General features: G+C 38.9%; 1 protein-coding gene across 1 annotated transcript; it reads left to right on the top strand.

Moving 5' to 3' along the window:
- Window positions 1-8,432: 8,432 nt before the first annotated feature.
- On the top strand, window positions 8,433-10,446 carry LOC134660303 (uncharacterized). The gene has a single exon (XM_063516049.1). It carries the CDS (start codon window positions 8,474-8,476, stop codon window positions 9,479-9,481), a length of 1,008 nt encoding a protein of 335 aa, XP_063372119.1. The 5' UTR covers window positions 8,433-8,473; the 3' UTR covers window positions 9,482-10,446.
- The last annotated feature ends 3,701 nt before the right edge of the window (window positions 10,447-14,147 follow it).

Here is a 14,147-nt window from a genome sequence, read left to right as displayed (position 1 = left end):
CATTGTGGAAATCGTTCAAGAGTATCTCCAGAATCGCGGAAATGTCAAATTTGACAGGTTATATCTTAAAAATTACGTTGTCGTATCTTGGTGATGTCTAAAAGATATCTAATAGATGTCTATTTCAAAATCAGAATCGGGCCCAATGTATGAAAGAGGATCAAATACGTTAAGAAGCTTTCATTTCCGAAGTAATCTACAATAATTTTAACTTCAAAGTAATGTAGCATCTTATTTAATATTAAAAAGTAATTTTGTTTTAATTTACATTTGTTGGATTTGTATTAGTTCAAAAAGTGAGTCTGTCTGTGTCTGTCTATCTGTCCGTTACCTGGAATCATCATCATCTTCCTCGCGTTGTCCCCGCATTTGACCACGGCTCATGGGAGCCTGGGGTCCGCTTGGCAACTAATCCCAGTAATTAGCATAGTCACCAGTTTTTACGAAAGCGACTGCCATCTGACCGTCCAACCCAGAGGGTGAACTAGGCCCGTATTGGGATTAGTCCGGTTTCCTCACGATGTTTTCCTTCCCGAAAAGCGACTGGTAAATACCAAATGATATATCGTACATAGTTCCGAAAAACTCATTGGTACGAGCCGGGGTTCGAACCCGCAACCTACCTGGAACTTGACATAAAAATGTCATTTAATTATCAGTCGCGTTTCGTTCGTACCTGTCCGGACGTGTATCGGTGCGAGCGAGACGCACTGTCAACTGACATCATTTTCATATAATTTTGATGTTACAAATATCCAATTTGTCCTGGATATTTGTAAAATCAAATGTATCCTGTAATAGTTAACGCATTTACCGCCAGCAACCCGCCAGGCGGGTGCACTATCTGTACGGCCATATTCGAACTTTAAGATACGTCAAATACTAGAGATTGAAACGATATGGATTTGAATTGAAATTGAAATTGAAATTGATATGTCAGTGTCAAACAAGTGTCAAAAGTGACGTTTCTTCAAACAAACGCGTCACTTTTGACACTTGTTTGACACTGACATATCCAATCCATATCGTTTCAATCTCCAGTATCTGACGTATCTTAAAGTTCGAATATGGCCGGTAGTCACTTTTCGCTACATACGGTTTTTCCCATGTTTTCAGCTACGCTCGTAGCGCGTAGCAAGCGCTGGCACTAAATGTGTAAACCAAGAAGCGTAGCGGCTCTTCGCGCTACGGCGTAGCGGATCAACGCGCTACGACACAGCGGCTCTACACGCTACGGCGTAGCGGCTACACGCACTACGGCATAGAGGCTCTACGCGCTACGGCGTAGCGGCTCCACGCGATACGGCGTAGCTGCTCTACGCGTAACGGCGTAGCGGATCAACGCGCTACGGCGTAGCGGCTCTAAGCGCTACGGCATAGCTAGCCCGTAGCAGCTACGCCTGTTTGCTCTTAGCTCGGCCATATGTGCAAATATTATTATTGGCCGAGTTTACTTAGTGCAAGGGGAAGGGCGGCCAAGACGGACAGGGTGGGCAACATCGTTATTGGTCCATATACCATCCACATTATTAACTAATCATAGGTTTTTTCTTTCTTTCTGTATATGTATTGTATAACTGTGTACTTATACTGAAATAAATGATATTCTATTCTATTATATTCTAATCCAACCCCTTATCTTAAAATGTTTCAGCTTTGTGTCGTTGTTTAAATTTTGTCTGAATAAATTGATTTTAATAATTCGTAATTTGTGATTCTTTATTTTATATATTTTAGTTTGTTCAAAATGCCTATAAGAGACCAATTTCAAAAAGGTAGCCACGAATAGTAGATGTCCCATACAAGGATTTATGCGCCACTTTCAACTGACAAATTCTTCAAAAATAGAGCGTACTCCCATCTTAAATGCCGGCAAGGCACTTGCAATACCTGTTTCAGGTGTCAATGGGCGACGATCAATGCTTACCATTAGGCGATTGTTCTGCTCGTTTGCCTCATATGTACTTAAAAAAAACAATTAAAAAAGATCCGGCCTTCACCACTGGAGGGCTTCGCCACTTTTTCTTTAATATATGACATCTATTTTAGTTTATAATTTAAAAAAGAATTTGCAAGACATACAAACGTTAAGAGATCCATTTTTCCCCACCTTCCCCTACTCTACAAGCATAAATATATTCAAGCGTGTTACGGAGGGGTAAGCAGGGCTCATGAATTTCCCACTTTGATCCATACATAGGGACGTACATACATACAGACATAGCTACAATTGACGGCCTCCTAGCCTAGTCGGTAGTGACCCTGCCTACGAAGCTGGAGGTCTCGGGTTCGAGTCCCATTGAGGGCATTTATTTGTGTGTTTATCACATATGTTTGTTCCTGAGTTCATGGATCTTGTCTAAGTATATGACACCGTAAGATTGTGAACCCGTTAGTTTATAATCTAACGTAGGTTAGGTTAGGTTAGTTTCTAATCTCCCTGCCGTCAGTTTATAATTTAACTAGCGAGATTATAAACTGACGAGTGTTTAGCATTTTGCTTAGTTGGGTCCATTTTGTGATGCACACTTATTGATTTCCTTTTTTTCTTGCTGTTGTTGTCTGTACATGTCCGTACATGTTTTGTGATCATCACGAATAAAAATCTTTTATCTTAATCTTTATATAAGAATTTATATACAGGGTGACCTCAGCCATTGGACAAACCCTGAAATCCCACGTAGCCTGACGTAGGGTTACTTCTCAGGAATGCTCTAACTTTAATGTTTTTTTAATTAGAACAAAAGATATAAAAATAAATTTTCAAACAAATGTTATTTCCAATAATCGACAACAAAAAGAAACATACTGAAGATATAGATAGAGCCCATCAACGTGCACACTAGCGCCACTGCGAAATAATCGTTATTATTTAAATTTAACGAAATATATTTAAAAAAGGGGGCCGCTACGTACTGTATCTTGTATTAAAGTACCTTTTAAATACATCAAACTAAAGTGCCATTCAATAGAACTTGCTAACTATGTAAACAAACCGCCATACTAAAATTGACACTGAATGTCAATTTACTAGTAACTTTTGTTTACATAGTTGGCAAGTTCTATTGAATGACACTTTAGTTTCTATGTTGCTGATCTAGGAACTCAAAAGTCAAAACAAAAACAGCCGTTTTAACTTTGGACGCTTTGTCCGAAAGTCACATCGGACCGGGTTAGTGTACCTGTAAAGGGTACTGAAGAACGAGCGGCTCCCAAGTAGAAGCTCCCTGTTGCCAGTGTGGATGAGGAGGATTTCACACTGGTATCAAGAAAGAAAAAGGCGCGCACGGCGCCTCGTAAGACTCAGTGTGGTACCGCCGAACGGCTAATTCTGGCTTGCGGATTGCTACACCGAGTAAGGGCGGTTTCGCACTACGTCCGATCCGAATCCGATTCGAACCCGTGAAAATATGGTCCGTTGTAGCCGTAGAACTATTTCTATGGTAAGTTACGCACTACATCCGATATCCGTCATCCGATTTCTTTCCGTCATTCTAGAATCTCCAATCCGGAGAAGATTTTTGACGGACCGAAGTAGCCTTAGTATTAATTGTATGAACGCTCGCGCACTGCGTCCGAGTTAAAGCCGAGCTGCGTACGAGCAGAGGGGTAGCGGGGCGGGCGGGGTTTGCGGCTGGGTGACGTGAAGCGGCAGGGAGCCACTAAGGGCCACCCCACATCTAGCGTCTTTCGAGCGTCGGCGTCTCGTCGGCGTCTACAACTCTATGGCCCTGCTCGACGCAACGTCGACGCGACGTCGACGCAACGTCGACGCGACGTCGACGCAACTGCGCAGCGACGTCATTTTCCATAGCGCTGACCGACGCCGACGCTCGAAAGACGCCAGATGTGGGGTGGCCCTAATATACAACCAACGGGTTCGGATAGGACTAGTGCGTAAGCGAATATCCGAATTCGGTCCGAGTTAGACATATTTTCACGGGTTCGGATAGGACTAGTGCGTAAGCGAATATCCGAATTCGGTCCGAGTTTTCTAGACCCATATTCTCACGTGTTCGGATCGGATTCGGATCGGACGTAGTGCCAAACCGCTCTAAGGCGCTGTACGTATCGCGCTTGCATTACACCGCCACGGCTGCTGAAGTGGTGGAGTATGTACACCAGAAGACGCTGAGGGTGTTCCCGCTTCGATCGCGCCACTACGTGCACTTCAACTCTTTTGTGGTGCGCGTGCCGCGACCGCTGCAGGGGACCATCGAGTGCGCCGACTTCTGGCCGAAGGGTGTCGTGTTTCGGAGGTTCCGGGGCAAACTGCCGAATCCGACACAGGAGCAGCCACAATGCAATGAGCCACGCCGTTTGATCGACTAAATAACTAGTGTTTAGTTTTAAGTTTATAAAATATATATGTATGTTAGTCTGTAAGGTATTTGTAATATGGGCCTTGTTGCCAGAATTCAATTTCTAAATAAAAAATTGATCATTCAAAAACCACTCTGATATCACTGTACGTTCGAATTGGCCTCAAAGTCGCGTGCGATATCATTTTAATTTATTTCCCTCTTCTAAGAATCTATTTCAAGCCATTTCAATATTTCTGCCATTTCTCTGAGTAAATTTGAACAGACAGAATGGTAAAAGTCAAATTACATGGGTAATTGATAAGAATATTTGAATTAAATGTTGACACATACTCAGTTAGCTTGTTATTTTAATAAAGCCACAAATTGAATCGAGGCGTAGGTTTCAAAGTAGCAGCATGATGTACTGTAAAAAAAACTTTACAGTAGGTACATATGGTGCTAATTTACCGCCCTAGTGCGGTAACTACCAAAACAAACATGTATTCACTGTTGTGTATTTATATGTATGTTAGTTATCAAGAACGTAATTAATAATGTACAAACAGGCAGATTGTCATCTCGTGCGTGACTACGGTCGGCAAAATAGGCTGATGCATCCTTGTATATTTACACAATGTATTTTACAGTACATATGGGGCTACTTTTCCGCACTAGTGCGTAAAATAGCACTTTTCGTGCGTATGTCGAAACTTTAAAGTGCCATATGTACTGTAAAACGTTGTTCGATACACGTGCGAATAGGTAATTCGCAACTCGTGTCGATTTAAAACACTCCCTTCGGTCGTGTTTTAATTTATCGCCACTCGTTTCGAATTTCCTCTTTTTCGCACTTGTAACGAAAATAACTATTTTATTTTATTTTTTCTACTCCCGTACTTTTATTTGTAATTTAAAAGGTCGTGCACATACTTTAAAACCCCTATCATATAGTTGTCAAGACAAGTCTTTAGTCTATTCCCCAAAAAAGTATTTGTGCATACACGCAGTATCTTTTTGGCACTTTTACGATACTTCGTGTAATCACCACTTAAAAAATATTATATGAAATACATTGTTGCCGACCAATTTTAATTGTCATCTCTGACAGATGAGTGAACCATAGACATGTTTTTTTTATTTCATTCATTCTTTTCCCGCCCGTACCCTCCATTCTTTGCTACTTCTTGAATGAAAAATATTTGTTAAATTTACAATTTTATTTCAAAGTAAGTGCTTGGTCGTAGAAAAAGTATTGTATGCAACGTTGTTTAACTGAGTCAAAATATACTCGTGGCGTCTTTATTAACAATTTTCGGCTTCGCCTCAAATTGTTACTCACGCCACTCGCGTTTTTTGACCTCTCTTAAACAACGGTTGCATAAAATACTATAACGGCATTATATGATTCTATTTTTATTTATTTTTATTTTAGGCATCATCTTACTCGCGTTGTCCCAGCTTTTTGCAACAGGGTGAATCAGATTTTTATTGAATCCCCTGGGTCACTCTTTAAAACCTGATTTTTAGGCATTTAAATTCTCCAAGACACGCTTTTTTGTGAAACTTTATAAACCCTTTCCATAGAGGGTCGTTTACCAAGCGTGTCAGAAGAAGGTGGTGAACAATGTCTTCTAACAAACTATGCTACTATTGTCTCTTGACTGACCGGACAGAATAACAACAAGAAATAGTTGATCCACCCAACACCTCATGAGCGGAAATGGTGTAGGTTATTAACTTATTATAAATCGGTTTTTATCCTAGCTATTGGAGTGAGCAGTGTGAGCACCATAAGCTTACTCTTTCTAATTACTGGGTTCAACAGCAAAATTACTAATTAGGGCTCCAAAGACACAAAACCTGCACGACGACTAGAATACTGACTGGATACTGCAAGTTGAACAAACACATGTTTCAAATTGGCAAGAAACAAGATGCGACATGCAGGTTCTGCCAGGAGTCAGAGGAGACTGCAATGCACATTCTCTGTTCCTTTGGACCACTAATGTTAAAAAGAAGTACCTACTTAAGGAGGCACGTATTGCAACCCTATGAGGTACAGCATTACGGCCCAAAGAATCTGGAATTTCCTGGATTCAACGGGCATTAGTAATGAACTTCGGGCGTCACAATAGATCACTGCTTGGTCGACGTGGCACTCAAAGGCCCACATAATAATAATAAATACTCTTAAAAGATTGTTATGGCAGGTGTCCGGACATCTTTGCAATAACCCAGTCTCATTACCCACCCAAACTTCAATCCATAGACCGGTATACTGTTCTCTTTTTCTACAATAGTCCCAATGCCTGCTGAGACCGGTTCGTGGGTGTCTATTGTTGCGCCTGTGAACGGTTTCCAGCAAGCGTTCTACATGACATAAAAGCTCTCCAAGGGGCCTCTACGTGTTGAATCTATATCTCCACGCAAGCCTATATCAAAAGATCGGGATTATAGGCCCGTGAAAGCCAAGGATATTATTCTTACTCTATGGATATGCCATAGATTAGGAATCCTCTAGACGGATTTTAGAGCAATTATTTCATGAAACCGATGCTGCCAAAAATACTGGGGTGCGAGGGACGAGGTGAGCGAGTCCCGTGCCGTGATGGTCCGTTCAAAGACACGGACGTCACACAAAGACACTTTGACTCGAAGATGGAGTAAAACTACCGTATATTTGTGGCAGAGGGGGTAGCGCTACTATGCTCAGTCTGGAGGATGTCCTGTCTGTGGGATATGCTGACGCTACATTGGTGAAGGAACGCTCGGCCCGTGGCAATTCTTCGTCGTAATTCGGAGAAGGCCTTGGACACAAACATTGTCTTTATTTATTCATAATATACAAGTAATAGCATATTACAATGGTCAACACTTGACTTTTGTCTATGGGCTTCTTAACACATTCAGTGCCAAAAACCCTACTATCGGGTATTTTATGATTTCGTTCCCAGGCCGGACGACCCGATAGTCGGGATCGTGGTACTACAGCTGCTGCAGTCAGAGCTGCCCCCTGGAGTGAAAAAAATCTGACTAAATGTATGTCCCTCCCCCTCCCCTTGGCCATCCGCCATATAAATGTTCAACGATTGGCATTATAAATTTTAAATTAAAGTAACTCACGTTACAAATCGAATATATGGACACGGATTAATTTTACTATTTAATTAAGTACCTACTTAATTCACGTGTCCGTTAAAAATTGAAATAATTACGATAAAATTAATTACAGATATATGTAGTCTGCCATTTTGTTTAAATACCTTTGAACGCCATACCTTTTGTGTATGGCGCGTCATCGTGAACCTTGTCGGAATGCACAAACTGCCGTATTCCACACGTACTAGATCCATTCTAGATACGTTACAGTTTAGATTTCAACTAGTTCTCTTTTGCAGCGCAATTCGGGCAACCAATGTCACTTTTACGTTAGATAGAGTTAGATATCTATTAGATGTGAATTGGATCTCTTACGCCATATCTTGTGGAAATCGTTCAATCTCCAGAACCGCACAAATGTCAAATTTGACAAGTTATATCTTTAAACATATCGTTATCGTATCTTGGTGATGTCTAAAATATATCTAACAGATGTCTATTTCAAAATCCGAAATCGGGCCCAAAGGTTGATATTGGGCTGTAGCCGTGACTTTGACACCCTGTATATTCTTTTGTATATCATGGCTAAGGGCTGAAAAACATGAAAAACATCCTGTATGTTCCACAACATAAAAGTAGAAAATGTCAGAAACAACTAATGTTTCCTTTTTACTTCAAAAACGAGCAATTAGGGCAAAAACGAATTATCCCTTTGTGCTTATATTTTTTATGGTAATTATTCTTTTGTATATCGGCCTAAAGGCATGTAAGTATAGAAAAATCTCATTAATATATACGTATTTACCTCAAATAATATATGTTGAAAAACACCGTTGTTATATCGTCGTTATATAAACTAAGTCGCTTCCCTATGTCTGTCTGTCTGTATGTACCTATGCTTAGATCTTTAAAACTACGCAAAGGATTTTGATGCGGTTTTTTTAATCAGTTCGCTTGCGCAACAGGACGCGGTAGGTCGTGCGCATTCTGCCTTGCACCTGGCCGCGAAACCGGTTAATTGCTAGTAGTGATAACAATTAAAAATAAGCGTAAACAGTGTATTTTTCGTAATGGCGAAGTGTTTCGAATGCGGAAAAATAGTGTCCAAGAAGGATTCTGGATTACAGTGTAGTACGTGCAATAAATGGTGGCACGGTAGATGTGTATCTATAACTAATGAGCAACTGGCTGCGCTAGTATCAACTGACGCAGCATGGAAATGCCGGAAATGCACGGGGACTAGCAAAAACAAACGAATCTCAATAATACTACCAGACCCAGCTGAGGACGACAACACCAGCGACGTCACGACACCAGTACCGGAGCGTCACAATAAAGACCAGCTCGTCAAAGAAATACGTCAACAAATTAAGGAAATTTGGAAAGACGAATTAACCCGTCAACTAGGACTGGTGCTCGAGCAAGAACTAAAGAGTCAGCTACAGTTCTACTCTGATAAGATAGATGACTATCAAGAATCCCTAGATTCATTTAAGGAAAAAACAAAGAGGGTAGAAAACGAAAACATAGACCTGAAAAACAAACTCACTAACATGAAAAACAAAGTGGAACTACTAGAGCAAAAGGTCCACACTATGGAACAAAACCAAATGGGAAATCACCTGGAAATATGCGGCATACAAAAAACGGAAGGTGAAAACCTGAAGGAGATCGTGAAAAAAATCGCTGAAAAAATAAACCAGGACCCCGACGACATCATACAAACATACAGAAAAGCCAATAAGGCACCAGAGGGACAAAAAAGGAATTTAGACACAGTAGTGGTCACACTTCGCGAAGGACGGCGGGATAAATGGCTGGACGAATCCAAAACCACCACCCTCACAGGGCGCGACCTCGGGAGACCGGAAGATTACAGGATCTTTATGCGTGAGGCCTTATCACCCACGACCGCCTATCTACTCTGGAAAGCCAAGTCGGAGCTAAAGGAAACCAATATGTATAAGTTTGTATGGTGTAAAAAAGGATGCATACTTATCAAGAAGGACGAGCAAGGTAAAACACATCCTATAAGATCGGTGAGTGATATTGAATATTGGGCTTCCAAAACGGATTGACTCTTACACACCTATAAAGACATCTAAATGCCTACCTAAAGATAAATAGTTAAATGTGTAGCTCACTCAACATCAACGAAGGTACTTTCAGCAGTTGGAACGATTATATAAGTGCTATTCCAACAGGATGTCGATATCTTATTACACTGCATGTAAACATAAGATCGATCTTGTTAAACTTCTCGCATTTAGAATACATAGTTACACATAGTAATCGCACAATAGACTTAATTGTACTCACGGAAGTTAACATACCCGATTCATGTAAATCATTATTTAATTTACCGGATTATAACATGCATACTAATCTTAGAAAAAACCGGAAAGGCGGTGGAGTTATGTTATACGTACGCAAAACCATCCCATTTACCCTGATCCCCCATGCGTCCTTACACTTTGAATCGCTAAGCGGGCGCATAGACATAAATAACAAAGAAAAAATCAGTATCTGTGCGGTGTACCGACCGCCCGATAAATGCAAATCGCACTTTGTAAACGAGTTATGTTCAACTATAAAACACATCTCCGACAAAAACAAAGTGATTATTATTGGTGATATGAATATTGACTTGAAAAAACAAAATAATATTAACACTACGTATTTAAATAGGCTTTCTGAATTAGGACTAGAGAGTGGCATAAGTCAATTCACCCGAGAGGAAAGTAAAGGAAACATTATATCGAGATCCTGTATAGATCATATTTTTTTGAGGCCGATAAATTGCCACTCAGTACATACCGGGGTCATTAACATATCTATTGCAGATCATTACATAACTGGCTGTGCGCTAGCGATAGCCGGCGCAAGCGCCCGTGCGCCCGCGGCGCGATTAGTCACCGTGTTAGATAACGATAAGGTCGATATTGCGCTGCAGCAGGTTGAATGGGATGAAGCACTTGCCTACAATTGCCCGAATAGAATATTTAACTTCGTTAAGGAAAAAATACAAACTGCATACGATGAATGTAAAAAGACTATAAGGTGTAAAAATATAAAAACAAAATGTAAATGGGTAAATAAAAAAATGTTAATAATGTGTAAACAAAGAGATAAAATGTACAAAATTTGGAAAAAATCGCCGGAAAACATTGAAAACAGAATTTTATATAATAAGTATCGTAACAAAACAAATAAATACATTAACTTTATTAAAAATAGGTACATTAAACAAGAAATTACTAAAAATTTCAAAAACTCAAGAAAAATATGGCGCATAATTAATGAACTGTGCGGAAAAATAAATTGTTCTATTGATGATGTAATTATGAACCATTTTAAAATGAATGAAAGAGAGATTTCTAGTAATTTTGCCCGAGAATTTCATAATAATGTAAATAAAATATCAGTTCAATGTAAATCACAAATTCTCGACCATACTGGGTTTGCCGGGGCCGCAGAGGTGGCAATGAGGATTAAAAAAGCGACATGTGCCAATATTTCGAAAATAATCAAAGCCCTAAATGATAGAAAAAGCCCGGGGTATGATCAAATTCGAGTCATAGACATTAAAAAAAATTGTATTAACATTACACCAGTTCTTACTCACTTAATTAACACCTGCCTTGCGACATCTGTATACCCCGACGAACTCAAAACGGGTATAATACGCCCTATTTACAAAAAAGGAGTGCATAAAGACTATAACAACTATAGACCAATAACTATATTGTCGTGTATCGATAAGATAGTTGAGAGATACCTCGGTAACGAAATCAGTAACTTTTTGACTGAAAACAATATAATAAACAGTAAACAATACGGTTTCCAAAAAAACCGAAGTACCTCTCAGCTACTTTGTGACTTTAACAATGAAATCAACGAGCACATGCATGAAAAAAGGCATGTGCTCGTTGTTTTCATTGATTTCAGCAAAGCTTTTGAAATGTTAGATTATCAAACGTTGTATTACAAACTAGAGCAGAGCGGTATACAGGGCCCTTTAGTTAACTTGCTGAAAAACTATCACACAAATAGACATACACGCGTAAAGATAAACAACACATACAGTGACGAAATAAAAACCGAAAAAGGCACAGCGCAGGGATCCATAATCGGCCCAACTGAGTACTTGCTGTATGTTAATGATATGTGCAACATAATAACCGAGGGCTCGGTCTATCAGTTCGCGGACGACACATGCATTATCACAGCCGACCGTGACATAGTGGCCGCCGAGCGTACAATGCAATCTAACTTCAACACCCTTTGCAAATGGGCGCATGACGTCGGTTTAGTAATTAACGCGCAAAAGACGAAAATAATGCATATTCGTTCGGCTCAGAATAAAACTACTCATGACATTACTGTGGTTGCACACCAACATAGCTGCCTGCACCAACCTAATATCACAACGTGTAACTGTGATAAAATCGAAGTAGTCACAGAACACATGTATCTTGGGCTCATAATCGACCACAGATTCAACTGGGGGCCTCATATTAATTATGTGTGCGATAAATTAAGAGCAATTCTAAGTAAAATGTCAACACTAAGGTACAAATTACCGTACAAAACCTTACGTATGTTGTATTTAGCCCTCGCTGACTCTGTGATCGGTTACGCTCTGAGCACATATGGTAGAACCTTTAAAACATATATAGAAAAAATATATAACTTACAGATAAGACTATTAAAGACACTTGTACCTAAGCATATAAAAAAGAAGCACGAAACAGACTACGCACAACTTTTCAAATACTGTAATGTACTCCCAGTTCAAAATAAATGTAAACTAGCCATACTAACTGAAGAATATCACCATGTCACTAAACTAAAAGAATATAAAAGATGTACAAAACTAAGAAGCCTACAGAACCAAAACAAATATTGTTTACCCAAATATAATAACATATATGGCACTAGGCTGTATACATATATATTGCCTAAAATATTAAATGATTTACCAGAAGATGCTAGAGCAAAATATGTAAACGGGAAAAATATAAAAAAAGTTATTAAAATGCACTTGTTGCAATCTAACGACCTTAGTTACATATAATAATAATTTTAGTTATTATAAGATAGATATGTATCATGATTTCTTTTTCTTGAACTCCCCATCGGCACACAAACCTCCTCAAGGTTTTGCCCACGATGGGTCCTGTAATATTAACATGCATGTAACTTGTATTATTCAATAAATAAAAAAAATAAAAAAAATAATAGATAGAGTGATTCAAGAGGAAGGTTTATGTATAATTTGTTAACCCGTGCGAGGTGGCGTGGCGTGGAGACGGGGCGGGTCGCTAGTGTATAATAAAGGTCACTTAGGTTATCCTGCTATGACTAAAATCACAAATATCAAATATCAATATCAAATATCAACATTTATTCAGCAAATAGGCCACACGGGCACTTTTACACGTCAATATGGAATTTACATACAGCAAAAAAAATACATCAACAATTATAAAATACACCTAAGCCGCAAATATCAAATCAAACTAACATATAGAGATGTATAAAGTCTCTAAATGTCGAATTACAAAAAACGCTATAACAATTATAGGTACTATTATAGTATTGAAAAAAAAAACACAAAGATACAAAAACTATAATCTAAAATTATTTAGAGATGTAAATGTCTCTAAGTGTCATCATAACTAAAAGATTATAATATATAGTAGTTAATCAAATTATCCTTAGATATGTATAGGGTCTCCAAGAATCAAAATCCTGTATACCTAATTAAAACATTCATTAAGAAAGAAAATGATAGTAAAAATAAAATAGCATACGAGAACCGAATGAGGTATGTCCATGTAATTATCCTCAAAAATAAAGTTACTAAATATCGTGTTAGCTTAAATAGACCAGTCTCCACAAACAGCACCCGTTCACGAGTATGACGCATATCTCAGCCATCGCCTCACGTGAGTGAAACCGTAAAATTAACTTAATGTTAGTATGTCTCACGATAGTTTAATTTCGTTCTCATTTGCTGTTTTGAAACATTTGTTATATAAGAATTGAAAACGCAAAACACAAGTGTGGCTACCACAGTTTGGCACTGACATAAACGCTATCGGGAACGTAACTTACTGTATAATGCATGTCACTCATAATCGCAGATTAGTGCGAGGATGTATAGGGGCGTTTTTTTTTTGTTGTCCCCTACACTTTTTTTTTTTCAAATTTGGGATTTTTATGTTAGTTCTACTCAGAATCACGAGCTCTTTCTATCCTAATAGGAGAAAAAAAGTGTCCCAAAATTTCCATAAATTTTTCGATCTTTCCATTCCGCGACCACCATACAAACTCTATGAAAAATGGTGACGTAATGGAAATAAAAACCTTAGGACACTTTTTTTCTCCTATTAGGATAGAAAGAGCTCGTGATTCTGAGTAGAAATAACATAAAATATCCCAAATTTGAAAAAAAAAGTGTCGGGGACAACAAAAAAAAACGCCCATAGAATACGATACAAAGTGCGAAAAGTAGGAAATTCCCAACGAGTGGCGATAAATTAAGGCCGTGCATCGAAAAATAACAGGATCTTAGAAAGGTGGCAGTGGCTAGCCCCGGAAACAAACAGTAGTGATTTTCGGATATATGTTTCTTGACTATATGATAAGACATTTCGTAGTAGTCGAAACACGAATGCTTAAAATTTTCTCGATAGAAAATAAATCCAAACTTACGTGTTCATTTTTCGGTTTTAGCTT

This window comes from Cydia amplana, chromosome 26, assembly GCF_948474715.1.
Source record: "Cydia amplana chromosome 26, ilCydAmpl1.1, whole genome shotgun sequence".
Lineage (NCBI taxonomy): Eukaryota > Metazoa > Arthropoda > Insecta > Lepidoptera > Tortricidae > Cydia > Cydia amplana.
The sequence above is the reverse complement of the archived record's forward strand: the minus strand, read 5'-3'. Positions and strand labels throughout refer to the sequence as shown.

Bases quoted from the DNA above. Each gene is read 5' to 3' on its own strand.
- LOC134660303 (XM_063516049.1), top strand. From the start codon at position 8,474: ATGGCGAAGTGTTTCGAATGCGGAAAAATAGTGTCCAAGAAGGATTCT.